This window comes from Salvelinus fontinalis, chromosome 17 (assembly GCF_029448725.1).
Source record: "Salvelinus fontinalis isolate EN_2023a chromosome 17, ASM2944872v1, whole genome shotgun sequence".
NCBI lineage: Eukaryota > Metazoa > Chordata > Actinopteri > Salmoniformes > Salmonidae > Salvelinus > Salvelinus fontinalis.
In genome coordinates, this window is record NC_074681.1 from 17054102 (window position 1) to 17078133 (window position 24032).

Consider the following 24032-nt stretch of genomic DNA (forward strand, 5'->3'; position numbering starts at 1 on the left):
TTTGTTACATTACAGCCTTATTCTCAAATGGATTAAATAAAACAAATCCTCAATACCCCATAATGACAAAGCGAAAACAGGTTTTCAGCATTTTCTCATTGATATAAGTATTCAGACCCTGTGCTATGAGACTCGAAATTGAGCTCAGGTGCATCCGGTTTCCATTCGTCATCCTTGAGTTTCTTCCACAACTTGATTGGAGTCCAACTGTGGTAAATTCAATTGATTGGACATGATTTCGAAAAGCACACACCTGTCTATATAAAGGTCCCACATTTGACAGTGCATGTCAGAGCAAAAACCAAGCAATGAGATTGAAGGAATTGTCCGCAGTGCTCAGAGACAGGATTGTGTCGAGGCACAGATCTGGGAAAGGATACCAAAAAATATCTACAGCATTGAAGGTCCCCAAGAACACAGCGGCCTCCATCATTCTTAAATGGAAGAAGTTTGGAACCACCAAGACTCTAGCCGCCCAGCCAAACTGAGCAAGAAGGGCCTTGGTCAGGGAGGTAACCAAGAACCTGATTGTCACTCTGACAGCGCTCCAGAGTTCCTCCGTGGAGATGGGAGAACCTTACAGAAGGACAACCATCTCTGCAGCACTCCAGATGGAAGCCACTCCTCAGTAAAAGGCCCATGACAGCCCGCTTGGAGTTTGCCAAAATGCACCAAATGGACTTTTTGGCCTGAATACCAAGCATCACTTCTGGAGGAAACATGGCACCATACCTACGGTGAAGCAGGGTGGTGGCAGCATCATGCTGTGGGGATGTTTTTCAGCAGCTGTGACTGGGAGACTAGTCAAGTCTAGCAAAGTACAGAGAGATCCTTGATGAAAATCTGCTCCAGAGCGCTCAGGATCTCAGACTGGGGTGAAGGTTCTCCTTCCAACAGGACAACAACCTAAGCACACAGCCAACCTGTTTTTGCTTTGTCATTACGGGGTATTGTGTGTAGATTTATGAGGGGGGGGGAAACAATGTAATCAATTTAGGAATAAGGCTGTAACCTAAAACAATGTGGATAAAGTCAAGGGGTCTGAATATTTCCCGAATACACCAGACATAAAGAAAAACAGAGTTCTGGACAAAGAGACAAGTTTCAATACAGAAGTCAAGACATTGCAAATAAAAGTCATTGCAATCATTGCTATTGGACCTGATAATATGAGTGGTATAACACAAAGTAAAATCTAAATATTGCACATGAAGAAGGTTAAACCAATGCCTTATACATTTTAAAGGGTTAATAAATGATGTTATGATAAACTGTAAGGTCTCCTCTTCAGGAGACCTCTGTGTGTGTGTTAAAACCTGTTTTGAGGGTTGTGACCTTCAGACACTATCAGAAGGCGTCTACATTCAGACTCCTCCTGTCTGGATCCTACCGTGGCTAGCTGGTTTTCTGAGAACACAAGGCTGCCACAGACCTGATGAAACCAGCCACCTGTCAGAAGATGCTTACACTCGTTCACATTGTTATGACTCTATACTTGTGATGAAAGGTCAAGTTTCGGTCAAACCCATTTTCTGAGTTTTTACTTGCTGATAAGATGGTTCCTGCTGTCAGGGGGAGGTTAGATTTATTAAAATGTTGTTGCTAGGGAAAGTTACGTAAGGGGATTGGGGAGGCAATATGAGTTACAGGATGTCTTAGACATTTTGCAGAACTTGGGGGAGAAACTATCATATACAGTGAGTTTGCGTCCCTGGCGGCGTAGTGTGTTACTGATGGTAGGCTTTGTTACTTTGGTCCCAGCTCTCTGCAGGTCATTCACTAGGTCCCCCCGTGTGGTTCTGGGATTTTTGCTCACCGTTCTTGTGATCATTTTGACCCCACGGGGTGAGATCTTGCGTGGAGCCCCAGATCGAGGGAGATTATCAGTGGTGTTGTATGTCTTCCACTTCCTAATAATTGCTCCCACAGTTGATTTCTTCAAACCAAGCTGCTTACGTATTGCAGATTCAGTCTTCCCAGCCTCGTGCAGGTCTACAATTTTGTTTCTGGTGTCCTTTGACAGCTCTTTGGTCTTGGCCATAGTGGAGTTTGGAGTGTGACTGTTTGAGGTTGTGGACGGGTGTCTTTTATACTGATAACAAGTTCAAACAGGTGCAATTAATACAGGTAACGAGTGGAGGACAGAGGAGCCTCTTAAAGAAGAAGTTACAGGTCTGTGAGAGACAGAAATCTTGCTTGTTTGTAGGTGAACAAATACTTATTTTCCACCATAATTTGCAAATAAATTCATTAAAAATCCTACAACGTGATTTTCTGGATTTTTTTCTCTCATTTTGTCTGTCATAGTTGAAGTGTACCTATGATGAAAATTACAGGCCTCTCTCATCTTTTTAAGTGGGAGAATTTGCACAATTGGTGGCTGACTAAATACTTTTTTGCCCCACTGTATATGCTGACCATCATTACACTTGCTGCTGCCTATAATTTTCTTTCGATCTGATTAAAGAGATGAAGTCTAGACAAGCTAGGCCTATTTTAGGAAACTTTCTGAATGGACATAGAAAACTTGCGAAATCGTACACAAATCCACCCACCTAAAAGGATCCATCAAAGCCGTGATATAGGCTATATGAAGATGAATTGACAACCATTTAAAAAACTGAAATACAGGCATGCAACTTGTCCATAGGCTAATGATCAGCCGTTATTATATTTTAGTGAAGAAATGGGTGGTTATTTTGACGAAACATTTAAATTTGGTTGGGTGCTTTATCTAAATCAGTGCAACCACTTATTGATAAGGGTAAACTCCAGCGAATACTTTTTTGTCTGTCTTTTAGGGTTGCCTAAAGCACAGGTGGTCGCCAAAGATTCACTTTAGCAGGCCTATAGGCTAATATACACATACACAAAACATTAGGAACACCTTCCTAATATTGAGTTGACGAAAATAATTGACTTGGTGAGAAAGGGCCTTTACTTGGATGACCTCACCTATCATACATCTTGGAGGAGTCTTGGAAGACGTATAATATTTTACGTCTTTCTCTGAGACCAGGCTGCTTGTGGAGCCATAAATGAGAATTACAAGGAGAATTTAAGGTTAAGGAGAACTAACAACAAAGGTAAGGAGGTTTTACATAGCAGGTTATGTGAATTGGGTTAAGGTTAAGGGTTAGGGCAGCGTTCCCCAAACTTGGTCCTGGGGACCCCAAGGGGTGCACATTTTAGTTTTTGCCCTAGCACTACACAGCTGATTAAAACAATGAAAACTTGATCATAAAATGTGCACCCATTGAGGTCCTCAGGACCGAGTTTGGAAAACCTGGGTTAGGGGAAGGGTTAGCTAAATTGTTAGTTGTCTCCAACGAGAATCGAACATGCAACCTTTGGATTGCTAGACGGTCGCAGAACACGCCCAACCATCCTCCATGACCAACCTCCCTACTTTTATTTCTGTCTTAATTAACCATACCATTGTTGCATTTGTAAACCGAGCATAACATACTTATTGGAGGTACAAACATTTGATTTGAAAATGTAAAACGTCTGTCCAGTGAGTCGTCTGGTTTTAATGTGTCTTCTGTTGCATAAAAACAAGTCAGTGACCTTTTAGGTTTAAATCAATGTGAGCATGTCTGATTGGACTTGATCATTTTTTGCCTCAGACAAGAAAGGCTTGGAAACTACTACACGCTTTCAGAGAGGAGGGAAGGCCATTCCATTTTTTTGTTGCTTTGAATGAGAAGGCAGATTGGGCAAGGGTGGTGGACCTTTTGGGGATGGTTGTCAAAGACCCTCAGGGGTGGAGGTGCTACGTTGTGTGTTATCTTGAACAGCAGAAAGATCTGAGTACAGAATGAAGTTATCCAAATTGAACATCAATTCACCATACTCACCCCTGCACTCACTGCCTCGTCGACTGGGGCTTGGGGACCAGCGATTATTGCCCAGACATCTGTGCATACGTTTGGGGTAAGGGTAATAACCATCAGGACAGTGGTACAACAGCTCACTGCCCACATTTGATCCATTTGAGAGACTGTACTCCCCTCCTCGAATGGACATGCCATCAGTACTGCAGACAGAAACTCCAGACGAGACTACTGAGAGAGATGGAGAGAGAGAGAGACATGAGGCTGTGTGCTTGTGTAATATACACTGCTCAAAAAAATAAAGGGAACACTTAAACAACACAATGTAACTCCAAGTCAATCACACTTCTGTGAAATCAAACTGTCCACTTAGGAAGCAACACTGATTGACAATAAACTTCACATGCTTTTGTGCAAATGGAATAGACAAAAGGTGGAAATTATGGGCTAAATTATGCTAATTGCTAATTATGCTAATTTTCACCTTTTGTCTATTCCATTTGCACAACAGCATGTGAAATGTATTGTCAATCAGTGTTGCTTCCTAAGTGGACAGTTTGATTTCACAGAAGTGTGACTGACTTGGAGTTACATTGTGTTGTTTAAGTGTTCCCTTTATTTTTTTGAGCAGTGTAGTTAGTTTGAACATAACATTATAGGTACAGCATAAAGACAAATATCTATGGCTCTGTACAGGTCTGAGGCAAAGCTAGGGTTCAGGAAAAAACAATTGTAACTCTTGTATTTACTAATAGTCATATACACACTATTGCAATACTTTTATTTTCTATCAAAGTATGATTATATTGCTCAACACCTTAAGAAGTAAGACAGCCTAACATAAATACAAACATATACCAATGACTTACCAGTGCAGACAAGGCAGAGAATTAAGGAGTATATCAAAGTTAATATTTCAGGTCTCATCCCTGTGTCTTAAGAGTTGCAGTAGTTGAGACAAGGTTTAGAGTTGAGCATTTGGGAATGTGCGTTATTTGTGAGCATAAATATGGAGCCTGAGAATTTATGCTGAGAATCGAAAAGGTAGCAAACACTGTTATATCAATAATACGGTCACTGTTTAACTAGGCCACTGTTAAACATACACACACAGCAAAAAACTTGACTTTGGCTTGGACCCATCACTCATGGATTTGCTTTTACGGTAAAAGGAGAGCTCTGAGACAAGGTAATGACCCATAGTTATTTGCCAACAGTCTCCCAGGTATTCATCAGTGAAGAAGATATTGATTCAAATATTTTCTTCATTTGTGCCTTTATCTTGCTGACAAGAGCCAGTGATTTGCTGAAGGGTGTGTGGATTTCTGTTTGAGCAATTATGTGGGTAGTCTCTAGCCCACTAGTCAGATCAGTTTGTGCATTAGGCAACTCCTCCACTGTTCAACAAATAACAGAAGTTAGAAGAAATGGCTAAAGCACACAGACTAACTTTACTGGAAGCCAGGTGGTCTATCATATATCCATACTTGTTCGGTTCCCCATACCTCGGGCAAGCTTAGGTAAAAGCCACTATACAATCATGTGTAACGTAAGCATTTTTTTGGTGAAATTCTATACCGTTTCACTCTAAATAATTGAGTTCCTTCCTAGTTAACTTTATTTATATAGTGCTTTTCAAAAGAAGTAACAGTGCTTCACATAAAACAAAATAAGTAATAAACACAGACAGGAGAATGAAAAAATATATCTCATTAAAATCATACATTAAAAGGATCTTTATAAAAGTGTCTTCAGTTATTGGATAACAGAGCCTGATGCCTGAACAAGTTAAAAACAACCCATGTCAAAATAACAAGGGACTGTCTTCTGTTTATTGCACAAATCATACATGTTTCCAACTGACCCGGTAGAACACAATATTAGGCAGCAGTGGGATAAATCATTGATCAAAAGCCTAAATAAATATACAAGAACAAATAAAAACAGCCAGCGGGACAGAGAAAATTGTAAATTGAAAATGAGGAGCCAAACTTGATTCATTGTTTAACTGAATCCTACCGATATACTGCAACAATTGGGGTTGTCATTTACAGAAGAAAAACAAACTAAAGCCATCCTCATATCTTCATTTTAAAAGTACTTCGTCCTCATATATAATATAAACCCCTGCATCAATACCAATCAAATATTTTGACATTTAAGTCAAACATTGCTAAAGATTATTTCTATACAGTTTTAATATATGTACATGAATTCATCAAACTTTTATAATCTCACACAAAAAGAGAAAAAGCTGGACTTTATCGCTCTCAAACAAAAACAACTGGCAAGCAGATCGATCCTCCCTCCTCCTGTACCCCCGGAAGGTCTGACAGGGCAGATGGCCTCAAATACAGATTGAGGAACGGCTTCTTAAATCCCACAAAGGCCAAAGAGAGCCAAACAGCAGTCTCTACATCTGGGCCGTAACCACAAAGCATCTCAAAGTAAGAGTGCTGATCCAGGATCAGTTTCAGATCATAATGAATAAGATTATATGGACAGATCCAAGATCAGCACTGCTACCCAGATGCTTTGATCTCCAGAGACTGATCAACCCCCCGCTTCTCCTTTACGGAATCTGAACTCTGGCAGAGACTGACAGCTGGCATGAGCCATGGATGTAGGTAGATTCAGGGTTCCTCAAACAGAAAAGTGAGAATCCTTTTGGATGTACTGTATATATATATACAATGAGACCATTCAGGTGTTCCTCAGCAGCCCTCCAGCTCAAAGACGTGTACGCTCAGAGAAAGATGGGATAAGGCTCGCACAGACTACGATTTCAGCCGTCTTATGCCACGATATTGCCATCGCAGCCAAAATATCCACACCGCGGTCAAATTCTTAGGTCGTAAACAATTGTTGGACATCTTGGGTCGTTCAGTGTTACAGGGTCTATGGCTTCGACAAAGTACTAGCCGTGTCAGAAATGTTGGCCTTTATAGTGTTGTGTGGCTGGTGTTACAACTAATAACATGGCTGACACTGATTATGCACACATTAAGTCAGATTAATATAATAGTTTGATTTAAACATTTACATGCTTTGCAAGAACGATTTCCCTAATAATCTTGTTTTACATGACATCTGAAAACAGGCTACTTGATGGGGTTTTGATAAATGCACAAAATCGCCATTCAAAATAAAAGTTCCACCACAACAACCATGTTATTATTGGGATGCCTATTTGATTCTGAGTTCAGACTTATATACATTTGTATGTGAGAACTATTTCTAAGATGCATACTTTAATTTTCTCCAAATTTGCTTGGGAGGCTTGCGCTGCTGCTGCTGGCTCATGCACAGATCAAATACAGTGCTGCAGTTGTAATAGCCAATCGCAGAATGTGACAACAGAACTGAAGCAAATTGTACAATCTGGCCAGGTTGATATCAAGATTTTAATTTGGTAACATCGCACAGTGTGACATGTAATAATGGTAAAATACAGATTTTGACGTACAGCGTGGGAAGGCCTTTAGGGAGGTAGAGGCTTAGGTCAGGGTGCTCGTCCCGGAGGAGTGTAAAGGAGGGAGGGGGTTAAGTTGGTGGAAGGAAAGGGAATCTTTCAGCTGGAGCTCTGTTCAAGACACTCCTGCTAAGTGCATATCCCAAACTAAACAACTAGTCAAATACCTGTCTCATTTTACAACGCACCTTTACTTTACTGAGGTGTTCTGGGGAGCCAACATAGCCAATGTTTCATAACAATGCATGGTTGGCCCCCCCAGCGTACACTTGTCTAAGAAATCCAAACATCCCTGATTAAAGTGCACTCAGTAGCGTGGGATGGGAGGGGGGTGGGGGGGGGGGGGGGGTGGGGGGTGGTGTTGGAAGGTGTTGGGCTGAGGGAGTGAAAAAAAACACAGCAGAGTATAAGGGATGCAGTCACCAGGTATGAGCCATCTGCAGGCTAAGCTGATTGACCACATGCGGATGTTCTGAGGCTAACCCTAGAGAGGTTGTTAGGGGCACTGGTTGGCCCTTGAAAAAGAAAATGGAGTGAATCACATTTTAGGGTTGATCCAAAGGTCTGAAGGTACATCAACCCCTTTCTTCCCCCACTCTCTTCAAATCCCCCAACAGAAAAGTAGAGGGGAAAGAGAGTGGGGTAACGTGTGCATTGCAGATGACGGCCAACTGATTGTGAGATGTTGAAGTTCTTATGTTCTCTGGCTTGGCAGAGCATATGTATGGGTGTAGATGAGTCTAACTGGTTGTGTAAGGATGTGAGCACTCATCAGCCTCCCTACAACCCCGTTTAGAATAAAATCAGTGTTGAGAGTATCAGCCCCCTCCCCTCAGACTGTGCATGAACACAACTGTCTACAATCACTCCCTGTTTGATTAGAAGTGAGGTTGTGTCTGTCTATACTAGTCACCCTCCCTCTCAGTTGTTTGTATGTCTCTGTGTGTGTGTGTGTGTGTGTGTGTGTGTGTGTACCTTTTTACTGTTACTTCATGGTCTCCCAGTGTTCATGTGTGAGCCAATAGTGCCTGCATATATGCATCAATACTAGGGCAATGCAGTGTGTGTGTGTGGCTGGCTTGTATATGTCTTTGGCTCAGGAGGACATGCACTGAACGTGGTCTGGCCCTCCATCCTCTTCATCAGAGGAATCTGGAGAGCTCCATGACTCATCAGTGTCTCCCTCTGCACCCTCCCGACGTGTCTAGGAAAGAAGGAAAAAAAAGAGGGAAAGAAATAAAGCGGGAGAAAGAGAGAGACAGAGAATGCTCAACACAAAAGTCCCTGTAGATACTCCTGGAGAAAAAGAGGGGAGAGAGAGATGTACTGGTTTGATTACTGGAAGAGACGTGGAGGGTGGTGCAGAGGAGCATCCTCCCTCCCCGCCTCAGCCACTCACCTCCAACCAGAGTGTAGGCTCATTACATTATTCTCGTGACGTGTTAAGGTTTTACCCTAGAAGTTAGTCATCCTTAATCATTTTTGTGTGTGTAAACTGCATAAGATTTGGCTTGCTATAACAAATCAAATTGTTGCTTTGGTGTTGAATGAGCCAACGCTATTATTTAAAAGTTTTCCCTTGTGGTGTGATCCTACTGATGATAATGTTTCAGACCCCTTGCTAATTGAGTGAAAAACTCCCTCGCTGAGACTACAGTAGACCGAGTCATAATTAAAATGTTCTAGTAGTAAGTGATAAGCTGTGACTTTTGATAACCTTCTTTGTTTCAGGACCATATTAGCATTGTTAGTGATCAAAACCTATGCATCACAGGGTACACAACCTCCACTTGTCACCCAATTTGCCCCAGGTCAGATAAGGTTAACCCATATGGTTAATAACCCACTCTTTTCCCAGTCTGTAGGTGTAGACATCAAGTGAACACTAATCTCTGCGCATACCATATGAGTCTTAGTTATTAACATTGATCTTATTTCCCTTTTTGATTTCAACCATCTGACTGGAACTCAGTGATTTCTTACTGCCACCCAATATAATTGGTGCACACCTTTTCCAAGGCCATAAAGCCCTTTGTATTTACAGTACACACCCAATGCAGAACCATTCATCATTTTGTATATGTATTTCCCAGAGCCAACAAGCTCTTTTATGTGTACATGCAACTCTTGCAGGGGTATAGCCTCTCAGGAACGACTTATAAGAGACCATTGGCCAGATGACGCAAGATGTCCCTAAAGAGGCAAAAGCTGCATAGTTTGCTGCCCGTTTTAACCAGTTACAGCCCCTTTACAAAGCAACTCAGAAAGAGTTCCAGCGGGGTGAACTGCATTTGAACTCAAAGTTCCCTCTGCCAGAATTTGTCGAGGTAGGACCAATGACGTATATAAACTCTGGATTGCTGATGCTGTCTTGAAGGTCCTCCAAGGGAAACAATGGAATTCTACAGTATTTCAATTAAATGTTAGGGACAAAATTACATGTATTTATTTTTGTTGTTGTAGTGAGAACAGTAACATTAGTACAAAAAAAATAATACCTTCAGGAAAATGTTTTATTTTTTATGTTTAGCTCACATATTTTAAACGTATGCATTAATTAAGGTGTCTGTAGTAGAACAAACGTGTCAAAAACAAATGTAGACATTAATGCATTTCTATAGCTTCCAAAATATATATATTTTTTTTTACAATTGAGTGCCGCCAAGATGGCAGCCCTGTGGTTTTAATACAGCGCCCCCTGTCAGTCATCCAGGGTTTATACACATCATTGGTTAGGACCCATGACATCGCCCAAGTACAGATGTTAAACATGTGCGTGAATTCACTGAAGGAATTCAGAATGCAGTGACTCCAATCCATGTCAACTCTGAGGCGTGTGAGTGATTAACCCTTTTCCTTTCTAGACATTGAACAGACAGCGTCCACTGTTTTCCGCTAAACCCCTCATTGATAACATTTCTATCAACACGACTCAGCCTGTCCTCCTTAATGTAGATTTTGGGCAGACTGATACCTGTAAACCACACATTTCTTTAGGTCCCCTACCCTCTTCACCGCTTACAACCAAGAACCCATTTTAGTGTTGCTCATAAATGACAACCGAGAATCAACTATAAGTACCTTAAATAGGATTAAATTATTTTAAGACCCACTCACTAGCTTCATGTCCTTCCTCTACCTTGATCAAATATACATTTACAAGCTCATATCAAATGTGGGGAGAAGAAAAGGTGATGTCAAATGCTGTTGATGCTCTGATCCATTTGTCCATCAGCTTCAACAGTCCTGCACTCAAAGGATGGCCAACAGGGGGCGATGTAGAGGAGCGTCAAATTAACATCCATGCCAATGAGAATACACAAGGGCCTCTTCACTGACCAGAGAACAAAGGAGGGGAGCACTCATAACAAGCTCCCAGCAGGAGTCATCCTTCCCCTCTTTTGCTTATCTCACACCTCTAGACTACACCAAAGCTCCTATCAGGTCAAGGGTGGTAAGTTTAATCGAATGGTAGGTACTCAGACGGCCTGTTGGAGACAGAGACCCAGCAGGGTCCCAATGAAGACTGAAGAATAAGACTCAGCCAAACTACTTTTCCATTGAGAAAAATGGAGAGCATCCAGTGACAAATTCTTATTTCCTCAATGAAACAATGTAAACGGACTGAAAATGACATAGTTAAAAGTGTTGAGATACGTGTGTAGTAAGACTGAATTGTACAATGTGTGCGATTTATGTGGACAATTCATTAACTCATGCCCTGCCATAAGTCACAAAACAATGCAGTCGATGAATGGGGGCTGACCCGGTCCCAGGAATTATTCACTCACCTGAGCCAATCACAGCTCTGCTGACGGGACACCTCACCTCTTCCTGTCCAGAACTATAAACGGAATATGTGAATACCACTCCTTTTGTTCAGACCGTGAACCAGCCATATGGTTACTGTCATTTCTGAACTACAGAATCATTCAAGGACTACCCCTTTCGGGGACCTTGAGATACTGGACTTCTGACTCCTTTGCTTTGGACTCAGGATAAACGTGAGAGTATCCAGCTCCATCTCACCTCTTTCCCTGATTTAAACTTCAACATGTAACCTGTATGTTACTTGTATTATTACTGTCTATATTCCTCCTGTAATCCCTGCCTTGTTTCATTCTGAAATATGAAGAATAACTGCTTGTTTGATCTTAGGCTCTCTAATCACCATTCCATGTAGGTGACAGATTCTGTAGCCTATCACATAAGTACATAATTTTGCCACATTAATTTTTCCATTCATTGCTTTACCCTGATTATTTCATAAAATAAATTGTAGTTTAATAAAATATCTACTATCTCCAAAAATGCATTGCTGTGTCATTTTAAGAACTTAATTGCCTTCATAATGATAAGTATAACTACAGTTAAATTGTATATATTTTTGTAGTTTCTTGTTGCCTTATAGCAAGCGGTACCCCGTTAATAATTTCATAGTAATAAGTGTACACTAGAGCCCGATCTATTTATCGGTTGACTGATCTGCCAACATTAGCCTTTTACTGATGTATTTGTATCAACATTTAATCCACCGAAAAGGAGTGATATAAGACAGAGAAAACGCTTACAGAATTAGACTTAAATTTTTTGGTTTGTATTATTTGTCCAGGAGAGGGCACTCTTTACATGGCTATAAGGCTATCATGCCTTGGAGCGCTACAGCAAGACAGGACACTATCAGCCAACGCAACTACACCAGTCAGAGAGAGTGAACAACTGTGAACTAACTGTTACTGCTTCTAGTCAGTGCTGAGTGGATAGAAGCTTGTCAGCTCAAACTGACCAAAATTAGCACTGGCCATATACGGTTACATGTAATAGTAGGGTGTTGGGAGTCGTGACAAACAATGGATACTATGCCCAAATGTAAAGCAAGTGCCGTGCTAAGAACGTTCAATTCTGTAGTAGTGTTAACGTTACAGCCCTTTAGTGAAGCCTGTGAAATCTGGTGTTATATTTGCTCTTTGCGAAGGGTATTCCTCAAGCTCTGTCATTCAAATGTTTTCAGAGACACTACAAAAACATAGCAGGTTCAAAGTAGCGCTTGATTAATGCTTTTCCTTTCAAGTGACAGAATTCAGTAGCTACTGCCCTACAATCAATTAACACATACTGAAGCTAGATAGTACACATTGTCAATGTATGGGTATGTCGTTTTCCAGCTGGATAGCATGAGGCAGCTCAGTCTTCAGAGGCTAATTTTTTGCTGGAATCAGCGCAGTTCATCCTCCTTTCACTAGAGTAACAGTTTTTCCATTAAAAAATAAAATAATATTTTTGGTACTATCCAGTGATATTAATAAAAATAGATATCAGTTATCGGTAAATATTTGCACTAAAATCGGATCCAAAAATCACATATCGGTCTGGCTCTAGCATACACACCGCTTACAGTGTTATGGTGTGTTCCACTCACCCTCTGGGACCGTCTGTTTCTCATGTGTCTCATGAGGAACCATAGGAGCTGTGTGTCGTACTGATCTCCATGTCGAACAGTGTCCTCGTCCCGCTCACGCTTGTTCTTCTTCATCACCTGAACGACCACAACACCAGTCACATCAAAACTCACAGCTTTGGTATGCAGAATCCAAGCCTATATGCCGTGGGATGTTTGGGATATGTTGAGGTTTGTGTGTGTGGAATCAATGGTATGAACCACCGTACGTCTTTGAGGCCCTTGAGCCCTGTGGGGTTCTCGGCAGTGGGGGCCCAAAGTTTAACATCATGATCCAGACCACTGGTGGCAAGACCTGGGAGGTGAGGGTGGGGCTCCAGGCAGTTCACCTAGGAGAAGAAGTTGAGCTAGAGTCAAATGACAGACAGATTAGTGAGTGAGCATATAACTGTGAAACTGATACTGTTCAATTTCATTTAAGGGTTTTACTTGCACCTGCCCATTATCAAGCCATTTCCTTTGGCCATCATACATCTTCCCACCCACACACCATTTCTCCCTCTCACCACTCCTCCTCTGTCTCCCTCCATGAACTGGACTATGCGAGCTGAGACCTTGTCCCACAGGTAGATGTGTCCACAATCGCTGCCACTGATCACAAACTCACTGCTAGGACCATAGAAGTTAACCCCCTTCACTGTGAGATGGAAAAATAGAGGGGGAGGGAAAAAGACAGCGAGAGAGTATTATACTGGAAGTCACAGTTATAGCATGGTAAAACACCAGTGTTCGTGTTACTTATAATTGACTAGTTCATAATCATTCATTCCCCTTTTAACCTAGTACCTGTAGCGTTGTTGCGATGGCCCTTGTATCGCCTGCAGTAATCTGCACCATCACTGTGGCTGGAGTCAAACAAGTAGATGTCCTCATCATTGTAACTAGTCAGGAGCTCTGAAGCGATAGACAGACATGGGGCGCATTCAGCTGGACGCAACATTTTGGAACGTAGAGATAGGCTATTTCTATGTAGAACAAACATTCCTCTCATATGTAGAATAAGGAATCACCTCCGCTCTATTCATGGCATTTCTAACCCTGGTCACTGATGGGGAGGACAAATATGAGGACAGTCATAACAGCAAGAGCCAGAGAAACTCCAACTTCGAATAAAAGTGTGCTTGAGTCCTTGTGTTTTACCTGTTCCATCGTGACTGTACAGTAAGCAGGTAATGTTAGTTTTGGACTCGCTGGACACCAGGTGAGATGGACAGAACTTCTTCAGTACGCCATTATTATCATTCTCATTTATCTTCCTCTGATCATAGATCCTACAGAGATAGAAGGTGAGGAGAGGTAAGAGAGAATCCAAGACAATGCACTTCCTCTGCTTTACGGACACAAGAGGGATTTGAGTCTAACCTGATATACTGATCTCTCCCTCCCACAGCAAAGTGATGTGTGTTGACAGGGTTCACAAAGATGGTATACAACCCCACTTTCTTATCCCCCTCCTTCACCACCACCAGTTTACTAAGATCAAAAGAAAAAAGAGGAAACAAATAGTAGAAAAAGGGGTAAAAGGCTGTTATGTTCTAAACTTTGACTTAAGTTTTTCCCAGACTGGTCACATGATCAGGAAAAACGAATGGCCTTAGTACAGTAACGTCCAGGCGATCTTGCAGTAATGGCGTTAACACTTGCATATCAGACAGTGATGACACTCACTTGGCAGGCCGGTCGAGGCGAAGGTCGATGCCAAACACCACGGCATCCTCCCCAGCCGACAGAAAACAGCAGGGAGAGTCTGGCTCCAGGGCCAGCTGACACACACAGAGTAAACACAACACACTTAAATCAACTCAGCTTTCAGCTAAAAAAGGCTTAGAACGGCCGCATCTTAAATGACAACCCATTCCCCACAGTACGGAGGAAAGGGTGTCATTTGAGACGCCGCCAAAGTCAGGCCAGTAAGACCAGTAGCCAGAGTCATGAACTCAATACAACCATACCTTGTGTGGTATACACACGGTCTCCATACCTTGTGTGGTATACACACGGTCTCCATACCTTGTGTGCTGCCCCTTTATGCTGAGCCACTCTCTTGGTGTTCTTGCAGCGTTGCATGGCAGAGAGCTCAGCCACTCTGATCTGACCGTCCCGGGCACACATGGCCAGAGTTGAGTCTCCACTGTGGGGAAGAAACTTGGCCTTTGGAGGAAGAAAGGTACATTTCAACATCTCTCAAAATGTCCCGAACCATATTTCTAGCTTTCCTTTCATATTTTTCACATGGTTTCTCAATGGTTGTCAACAACACCAGAAGTGTTCCCCTCCTTTCTATGCTCTCCCCCTCACCTGAAAGACATTGCTCTTATGCCCACTGTCAAACTCCAGCTCAGCCCGACGACGTGCCCAGTCCCACACCACCACCCGTAGGTCATCACTGCCAGAGGCCAGGCGTGTGCCTGAGGGGTTGAAGTGCAGGGTGTTCACACAGCCGGTGTGTCTCTCCAGGCGCCCTTGTAGCTCCAGCCTCTGGACCAGCCCCCGCGCGCCACACACACGTCTTACAAACTGGTGTGAGCCCCGGCCAATCTCCCTCAACCGCAGGGAGGGCACCGCCCGCCATGATGGCCTGCCAAGATCACGCAGCTCCTCCCCCAGCCACACGTCCATGGCCTGCTCGTCTTCCTCTTCTTGCTCTTCCTCCTCCTCATCATCCTCCACTTCAGAGCTGGAGGAGTGGTGAGCGGTGCCACCGCTCGGGCGGTTCCTCTTTCTGGCGGCCCTCTTACCTGCATCTCTCTCCTTCACTCTCTCTCTTCTACCCCCCTCACCATCTCGCTCCCCTTCCTCGTTCAGGGAGTAGAGGCCGCTGCCATCCATGCTGTCTGTGTCTTCCTCCTCCTCTCCCTCGCCAGGCACCTTCTCACCCTCTGCATCTGGCATTGGCTTGTCCTTTGCGCTGTCTCCTGCCTTTTTGGAAGCTGAGGGAAAGATGAGGAAGTTGTCACACATTGACAAAAAAAGTGCTACTGTCAAGAAGCGGGGAGGAAACTTATCCACTGTAAAACAAAATTTTTGTAGAGTGTATAATATCAAAGTTATAGTGTCCTGTGTGTTGTGGCTACATGTTGGACTATAACAACAACAGTCCTCTTATACTGCACTGGTTTGAGTCTATGATTACCTGCTTAAGATCCAGACTGTCCCTCTGGTTTGAGTCTATGATTGATTACCTGCTTGAGAGCCAGACTGCCCCTCTGTGGCTGTGGAAGCATCTCCCTCCCCACACTGGTCCTCTCCTGGATCTGGCTCCTCAGACCCACCTGACAACCACACACAGATATGGCCACACATTCACATTAGTCTTACTAGTAGTAGTTCAACAACAGTGTATGTTCGTATTCCAAGTCGGCCAACAGTGAGGCCTGGGTGATCAGTAAGGCCTACGTGATCCCTCACCATTAAGCTCACTGGATTTACCATCTGCCTCAGCCATCCTGCTTCTCTCTTCGTGTGGACAGGAGGAGAGCCTGGAATGAAACCGAGGCAGGGTCAAATGAATTAGTCTGCCGGCTGCTTTTGAAGACTCCTAATAATAATAAATATATATATTGCCAGTAATTGCAATATGTCAAAACAACTGACATGGCCTTCATTAAAGCAAGGTAGCAAGACATGTCACTCAACAAGTCAGCTAGCTGTGACTGATGAACGAATTATGTTCTCAAGTCACGGTATGATTGGAAATCTTGCAAACTAGCCAACCTAGTTAGCTAACATCAGCAACTAAATTAAATCGAGTGCACACTAAAACATGAAACTAGCTGCCAGTCTCTAGTTAGCTAACATAGGACTTGCAGCCTGTAGCTTGGAATTGGAAGTAAGTTAGCTACCTAACGTTAGCTGTCAAACTAATCTTAGCTAGCTGCTGCAGCAACACTGACATTTACAAAAATCAAAACAGCTGACTGGCCACCATGTCCATTCTGCTGTAGAGATATTAACTACTTATTCTGTTAGTTGATTGGATTAGCAAATGTACATATTTTGGTACATTTAGTTCAACTTTGTTCAGGAATTTGACCAATTTCACGCCAGTTAAAAGAAGTAAACAGCTATGGCTGGCATGCTAGCTAAAGCTGTTACCTCTAACTACAAGTCTTAGGCCCGATGAGCGGAGCTAGCTACAGTACGTCGTTTGTTCTAATCTTCGGCGCAGATTTATTGTCTTCAACCTACTATACTAACGTTACTTAGCTAGCTATAGCACCTTGGATAGAAAATCTTGGAGTAAAAGCACACGACATGAAGGATGCGTGTCAAAAGAAACAGTCAAATTAAAGACTATGTGCGCTCACGAGTGTGTGCTAGCTCTGTTTATGTTTTGACTGTTCAGCTTCTGTTTTTCGGTCATTCCTTTTCCGGCGAAGGATTTCTTTCGCCGGAAATGTGGGTCTGTGTATAAATAATGTACCGTGTCATCAAATGTAAATATTGTGAATATGTTGTTGTGGAAATTCTTACACAGGGACACTCAAAGTCAATCTGAAATGAATCATTGTTTATTTGTCAGCGCGCTGGAGAGGTTCCAACCAACTCAATGCACCATCGTACACATGCCAATCAGGAGCTCTCCCTGGGCAGTCCCAGCATTTGCCTTTTACACGGCTATAACAGACAAGCTATATTTGCATGATTTAGCATAATTAATTAAGCATTACCATTTTGTTTAATTCATGTGACGACCAATACAGGTTCATAACATGTGGCAGACCAATAGCTCAAGAGGCTTCTTCTCTCTAAGCTGAGACCTTGAAACTGAGATATCTTTCGTTCTCAAAACAAGGTCTGGGCGCACTGCCAAATTGCAGCTACTGATAGGGAGGATTCATTCAGTCAGCCACTTGCATGAACACAGAAATTGGTTTATAGAACAGCACATGAATAGAACACAGAAATTAGTTATAAGAAAAGCAACAAACATTAAAATTCCCATTACAATGTAAAAAAGCGATTTTAGGTGAAAATTCTTTCCCACCTGTAGGACACTCAAAATGGCATCGTTATACGCATGATTGATTGATCCACATACCAATTATACCCTATCAATTGTTATGCCATTTATTATTACAATTTAGTAACTCAGAAAACCTTTTGGGCCTGGGTGATTTCAAACCACCAACCTTTAAATGAACAGTCTAAGGCAGCAGAGAAGATTGAGGGTATTCGATTAATCTCACCCGGGCACTGGGTTGGGTGTAGCTTGCATCGGGTGAAGTGATTGCATTCTGGAACATGTGTGGTGACACTGGTAACTAATGGCATCTACGGTTGTGTCTGAAATGATTTTACATAGCAGGTTAGAAGAACTAACACAGCGGGTTAGGATAATTTGGTTGAGGTTAGGAAAAGGTTAGGATTTTATGGAAAAGAGATGTTGTACGTTTCTGAATGATGCATCATGCTACCTTGTTGACAAGATGACAGAGCGGCACAGATTGCTATTCAATTTGTGCAGGGCGAAACTTCCTCACCAGCTTCGCCCGTTCACGTGAGGCCATAGCCTTGTATAACCCGAGTCAGCTTAATAAAATCCGCTCAATGAGAGTGGTGGATAGGTGGAACAGGACTCTGAGCTTCTCCTTTCTGTTGTAAACAGGTCAAGGGCGACCTCGAGTGGCTGAATAATGCAATTGCATTCTGTGAACTGCGTGTGTACCTTTGAAGGAAATTACAGAAGAGGTGGGGGGGGGGGGGGGGGGGGGGGGTACCTATGTAAGAATAGCATTCAACATCATAGTGCCCTCCAGGTCATCATTAAGCTCAGGGCTCTGGGTCGGAACCCCTCCCTGTGCTACTGGGTCCTAGACTACCTGACGGGCCGGCACCAGGGTGTGAAGGTAGGCAACAACACCTCCGCCACGCTGATCCTCAACACAGGGGTGCCTGCTTAGCCCCCTACTGTACTCCCTGTTCAACCATGACTGCGTGGCCACGCACGTCTCCAGCTCCATCGTCAAGTTTGCTGACGACACAACAGTGGTAGGCCTAATTACCAACAACGACGAGAGGGAGTTAGGAAAGCTAAGGCTAGCTTTTTCAAGCAGAAATTTGCATCCTGTAGCACAAACTCAAAAAGGTTCTGGGACACTGTAAAGTCCATGGAGAATAAGAGCACCTACTCCCAGTTGCCCACTGCACTGAGGCTAGGAAACACTGTCACCACTGATAAATCCACTATAATCGAGAATTTCAATAATCATTTTTCTACGGCTGGCGATGGTTTCCACCTGGCTACCCCTACCCCGGTCAACAGCCCTGCACTCCCCACAGCAACTTTCCCAAGCTTCCCCCATTTCTCCTTCACCCAAATCCAGATAGCTGATGTTCTGAAAGAGCTGCAAAAATCTGGACCCCTGCAAATCAGCTGGGCTAGACAATCTGGACACTTTCTTCCTAAAATTATCAGCCGAAATTTTTGCAACCCCTATTACCAGCCTGTTCAACCTCTCTTTCATATCGTCTGAGATTCCCAAAGATTGGAAAGCTGCCGCAGTCATCCCCCTCTTCAAAGGGGGAGACACTCTAGACCCAAACTGCTACAGACCTATATCTATCCTACCCTGCTTTATAAGCCAAGTTAAACAGATTACCAACCATATCACCACATTCTTTTTTGGCAGACTCAACAGCCTTTGTTTCTCAAATGATTGCCTCGCCTGGTTCACAAACTACTTCTCTGATAGAGTTCAGTGTGTCAAATCGGAGGGCCTGTTGTCCGGACCTCTGGCAGTCTCTATAGGGGTGCCACAAGGTTAAGTTCTCGGGCCGACTCTCTTCTCTGTATACATCAATGATGTCGCTCTTGCTGCTGGTGATTCTCTGATCCACCTCTACGCAGACGACACCATTCTGTATACTTCCGGCCCTTCTTTGGACACTGTGTTGACTAACCTCCAGACGAGCTTCAATGCCATACAGCTCTCCTTCCATGGCCTCCAACTGCTCTTAAATGCAAGTAAAACTAAATTCATGCTCTTCAACTGACCACTGCCTGCACCTGCCCGCCCGTCCAGCATCACTACTCTGGACGGTTCTGACTTCGAATATGTGGACAACAACAAATACCTAGGTGTCTGGTTAGACTGTAAACTCTCCTTCCAGACTCACATTAAGTATCTCCAATCCAAAATTAAATCTAGAATTGGCTTCCTATTTCGCAAACAAAGCCTCCTTCACTCATGCAGCCAAACATACCCTTGTAAAACTGACCATCCTACCGATCCTCGACTTTGGCGATATCATTTATAAAATAGCCTCCAACACTCTACTCAATAACTTGGATGCAGTCTATCACAGTGCCATCTGTTTTGTCACCAAAGCCCCATATACCACCCACCACTGCGACCTGTACGCTCTCGTTGGCTGGCCCTCGCTTCATACCCGTCGCCACACCCACTGGCTCCAGGTAATCTACAAGTCTGTGCTAGGTAAATACCCGCCTTATCTCAGCTCACTGGTCACCATAGCAGCACCCACCCGTAGCACGCGCTCCAGCAGGTATATCTCACTGGTCACCCTCAAAGCCAATTCCTCCTTTGGCAGTCTTTCCTTCCAGTTCTCTGCTGCCAATGACTGGAACGAACTGCAAAAATCACTGAAGTTGGAGACTCATATCTCCCTCACTAGCGTTAAGCACCAGCTGTCAGAGCAGCTCACAGATCACTGCACCTGTACATAGCCCATCTGTAAACAGCCCATCCAACTACCTCATCTCCATACTGTATTTATTTATTTATCTTGCTCCTTTGCACCCCAGTATCTCTACTTGCACAGTCATCTTCTGCACATCTACCATTCCAGTGTTTAATTGCTATATTGTAATTACTTCTCCACCATGACCTATGTATTGCCTTAACTCCCTTATCTTACCTCATTTGCACACACTGGATATAGACTTTTTTTTTAATGTTCTACTGTATTATTGACTGTACGTTTGTTTATTCCATGTGTAACTCTGTGTTGTTGTATGTGTCAATCTGGTGTGCTTTATCTGGCCAGGTCACAGTTGTAAATGAGGACTTGTTCTCAACTAGCCTACCTGGTTAAATAAAAGTAAATAAATAAAGATTGCTGCCCTATGTAGAGTTGAAGTCGGAAGTTTACATACAGATTAGCCAAATTCATTTAAACTCCGTTTTTCAGTTCTGCCCATAAATGTTCTATGGGATTGAGGTCAAGGCTTTGTGATGGCCACTCCAATACTTTGACTTTGTTGTCCATAAGCCACTTTGGCACAACTTTGGAAGTATGCTTGGGGTGGTTGTCCATTTGGAAGACTCATTTACGATCAAGCATTAACTTCCTAACTGATGTCTTGAGATGTTGCTTCAATATATCCACATTATTTTCCTGCCTCATGATGCCATCTATTTTGTAAAGTGCACCAGTCCCTCTTGCAGCAAAGCACCCCCACAACATGATGCTGCCACCCCTGTGCTTCACGGTTGGGATGGTGTTCTTCGGCTTGCAAGCATCCCCCTTTTTCCTCCAAACATAACGATGGTCATTATGGCCAAACAGTTCTATTTTTGTTTCATCAGACCAGAGGACATTTCTCCAAAAAGTACAACCTTTGTCCCCATGTGTAGTTGTAAACTGTAGTCTGGCTTTTTTATGGAGGTTTTGGACCAGTGGCTTCTTCCTTGCTGAGTGGCCTTGCATCTTATGTCGATATAGGACTCGTTTTACTGTGGATATAGATACTCTTGTACCGGTTTACTCCAGCATCTTCACAAGGTCCTTTGCCCTACGCCTCACTGCATAACACGGTGCCTGCCCGGTCACTCTCTCCCCACAGCAAACACGAGGAGTTGGCTCAGGTCTATCTCCCCGTGTTCCCCCCCAAACATTTCTGGGGCTGCCTCTCGTGCACGCCTCCTCGAGCCAACTCCTCGTAGCGTCGCCGCTCCGCCTTAGCTGCCTCCAGCTCCTCTTTGGAACGGCGATACTCTCCCGTCTGTGCCCAGGGTCCCTTGCCGTCCAGGATTTCCTCCCATGTCCAACTCTCCAACAAATGCTGCTCGCTCCAACCACGCTGCTTGGTGTCCTTTGGTGGTGGGTAGTTCTGTAACGGCCGTCTGAAGAAGAAGGTGACCAAAGCGCAGCGTGGTAAGTGTTCATCATTTATCAAATAAAAACTGAACACTGAAATACAAAAAACAACAAAGCGAACAACCGAAACAGTTCTGTCTGGTGCAGACACAAAAAACAGAAAACAAGTACCCACAAAACCCCTGTGGGCAAGAGCTACCTAAGTATGGTTCTCAATCAGAGACAACGATAGACAGCTGCCTCTGATTGAGAACCACACCAAACAACAAAGAAATACAAAACATAGAATGCAAAACATAGAATGCCCACCCCAGCTCATGCCCTGACCAAACCAAAATAGAGACATGAAAAAGGAACTAAGGTCAGGGCGTGACATACATCCACAGGTACACCTCCAATTGCCTGAAATGATGTCAATTAGCCTATCAGAAGCTTCTAAAGCCATGACATAATTTTCTGGAATTTTCCAAGCTGTTTAAAGGCATAGTCAACTTAGTGTATGTAAACTTCTGACCCACTGGAATTGTGATACAGTGAATTATAAGTGAAATAATCTGTCTGGAAACAATTTTTGGAAAAATTACTTGTGTCATGCAAAGTATATGTCCTAACCGACTTGCCAAAACTATAGTTTGTTAACAAGAAATTAGTGGTTGAAAAACGAGTTTTAATGACTCCAACCTAAGTGTATGTAAACTTTCGACTTCAACTGTATAATGAGCTTTAAAAGTATTGGGACCGTGACACAGTTTTTGTTGTTTCGGCTCCGTACTCCGGCACTTTGGATTTTAAATTATACAATGACTATGAGGTTAAAGTGCAGACTGTCAGCTTTAATTTCAGGATATTTCCATCCATATTGGGTGAACCATTTAGGAATTACAGCACTTTGCGTACAAAGTCCCCCACCATATTAGGGGACCAAAACTTTTGGACCTCTTCATTGAACACTGGTAACTTCAATAGCATTTACATACTGTTTTACCACATCATACACTGTATTCTAGTCATGGCTCATCCTATGTAGCTAATGCTGCATACACCTCTTCTATTAATATAATGTCCATGCACACTATTCACATACTGTGCATTCGGAAAGTATTCAGACCCCTGCCCTTTATCCACCTTTTGTTATGTTACAGCCTTATTCTAAAATGGATTAAATAAATATTTTCCTCAATCTACACAAAATACCCCATAATGACAAAGCAAAAACAGGTTAAGAAATTTTAGCAAATGTGCTGTACAAAAACCCAGACAGTGAGCAATGCGGATGTAGAAGCATGGTTGCTAGGAAAAACTCCCTAAAAAGGCCAGAACCTAAGAAGAAACCTAGAGAGGAACCAGGCTCTGAGGACAGGCCACCTGATTAAAACAGAACATGGCCAAGATGTTCAAATGTTCATAGATGACCTGCACGGTCAGATAATAATAATCACAGTGGTTGTAGAGGGTGCAACAGGTCAGCACCTCAGGAGTAAATGTCAGTTGGCTTTTCATAGCCGATCATTCAGAGTTAGAGACAGCAGGTGCGGTAGAGAGAGGTTCCAAAATAGCAGGTCCGGGACAAAGTAGCATGTCCAGTGAACAGGTCAGGGTTCCATAGCCGCAGGCAGAACAGTTGAAACTGGAGCAGCGGCATGGCCAGGTGGACTGCAAGGAATCATCAGGCCAGGTAGTCCTGAGGCATGGTCCTAGGGCTCAAGTCCTCTGAGAGAAGAGAGAAAGTGTAACGGCTTTCTTCCTGGGATGAAGGAGAGGACCAAAATGCAGCGCAGTTAGTGTTCAACATGTTTAATTTAACTAACTGTGAACACTTACAACAATACAAAACAACAAACGTGAAAACCGAGACAGTCCTATCTGGTGCAGAACACAAACTCAGAGACAGGAAACAACCATCCACAATCCCCAACACAAAACAAGCCACCTATATATGATTCTCAATCAGGGACAACGATTGACAGCTGCCTCTGATTGAGAACCATATTAGGCTGAACACAGAAACAGACAAACTAGACACACAACATAGAATGCCCACCCCAACTCACGCCCTGACCATACTAAACAAATACAAAAACAAGGGAAAACAGGTCAGGAACGCGACAGAAAGAGAGAGAAAGAGAGAGAGAGAGGGGAAAGAGAAAAAGGGAGAGAGAATTAGAGGGAGCATACTTAAATTCACACAAGACATCGGATGAGA

The 24032-nt window shown here is 43.2% G+C and overlaps 2 protein-coding genes across 6 annotated transcripts in view; both read right to left on the reverse strand.

Moving 5' to 3' along the window:
• Positions 1-5019, reverse strand: part of LOC129813851 (complement factor B-like) — a 37146-nt gene extending 32127 nt beyond the window's left edge. The window contains exons 1-2 of one of the 3 annotated variants that reach the window (XM_055866425.1): positions 4706-5019; positions 3861-4067 (exon numbers count right to left, since the gene is read on the reverse strand). In XM_055866425.1, coding sequence (XP_055722400.1) covers positions 3861-4067; positions 4706-4763 — 265 coding nt within the window. In that variant the 5' untranslated portion in view covers positions 4764-5019. The remainder of the gene's footprint in view (positions 1-3860; positions 4068-4705) is intronic. The other 2 variants (XM_055866424.1, XM_055866423.1) reach the window with 2 other exon arrangements.
• Positions 5020-7647: 2628 nt separating this feature from the next.
• Positions 7648-17153, reverse strand: LOC129813852 (DDB1- and CUL4-associated factor 8-like). 3 transcript variants are annotated; one of them, XM_055866426.1, is made up of 13 exons: positions 17074-17153; positions 16175-16245; positions 15949-16038; positions 15065-15696; positions 14777-14917; positions 14435-14529; positions 14129-14239; positions 13907-14037; positions 13553-13660; positions 13273-13403; positions 12976-13095; positions 12728-12844; positions 7648-8512 (listed from the first exon to the last, which is right to left on the reverse strand). In XM_055866426.1, exons 1-13 carry the CDS (start codon positions 17127-17129, stop codon positions 8405-8407), a joined length of 1911 nt encoding a protein of 636 aa, XP_055722401.1. In that variant the 5' UTR covers positions 17130-17153; the 3' UTR covers positions 7648-8404. The 3 variants fall into 3 exon arrangements, with proteins under 3 accessions (XP_055722401.1, XP_055722403.1, XP_055722402.1); XM_055866428.1 differs by having other exon boundaries at positions 16986-17136; XM_055866427.1 differs by having other exon boundaries at positions 16862-17136.
• Between the last annotated feature and the right edge of the window lie 6879 nt (positions 17154-24032).

Bases quoted from the DNA above. Each gene is read 5' to 3' on its own strand.
- LOC129813852 (XM_055866426.1), bottom strand. From the start codon at position 17,129: ATGACCGAAAAACAGAAGCTGAACAGTCAAAACATAAACAGAGCTAGC. The intron at 16,039-16,174 runs GTGAGGGATCAC...TGTGGTTGTCAG, and splicing joins TAAATCCAGTGAGCTTAATG to GTGGGTCTGAGGAGCCAGAT. The intron at 8,513-12,727 runs GTGAGTGGAACA...CTTCTTTCCTAG, and splicing joins GAAACAGACGGTCCCAGAGG to ACACGTCGGGAGGGTGCAGA.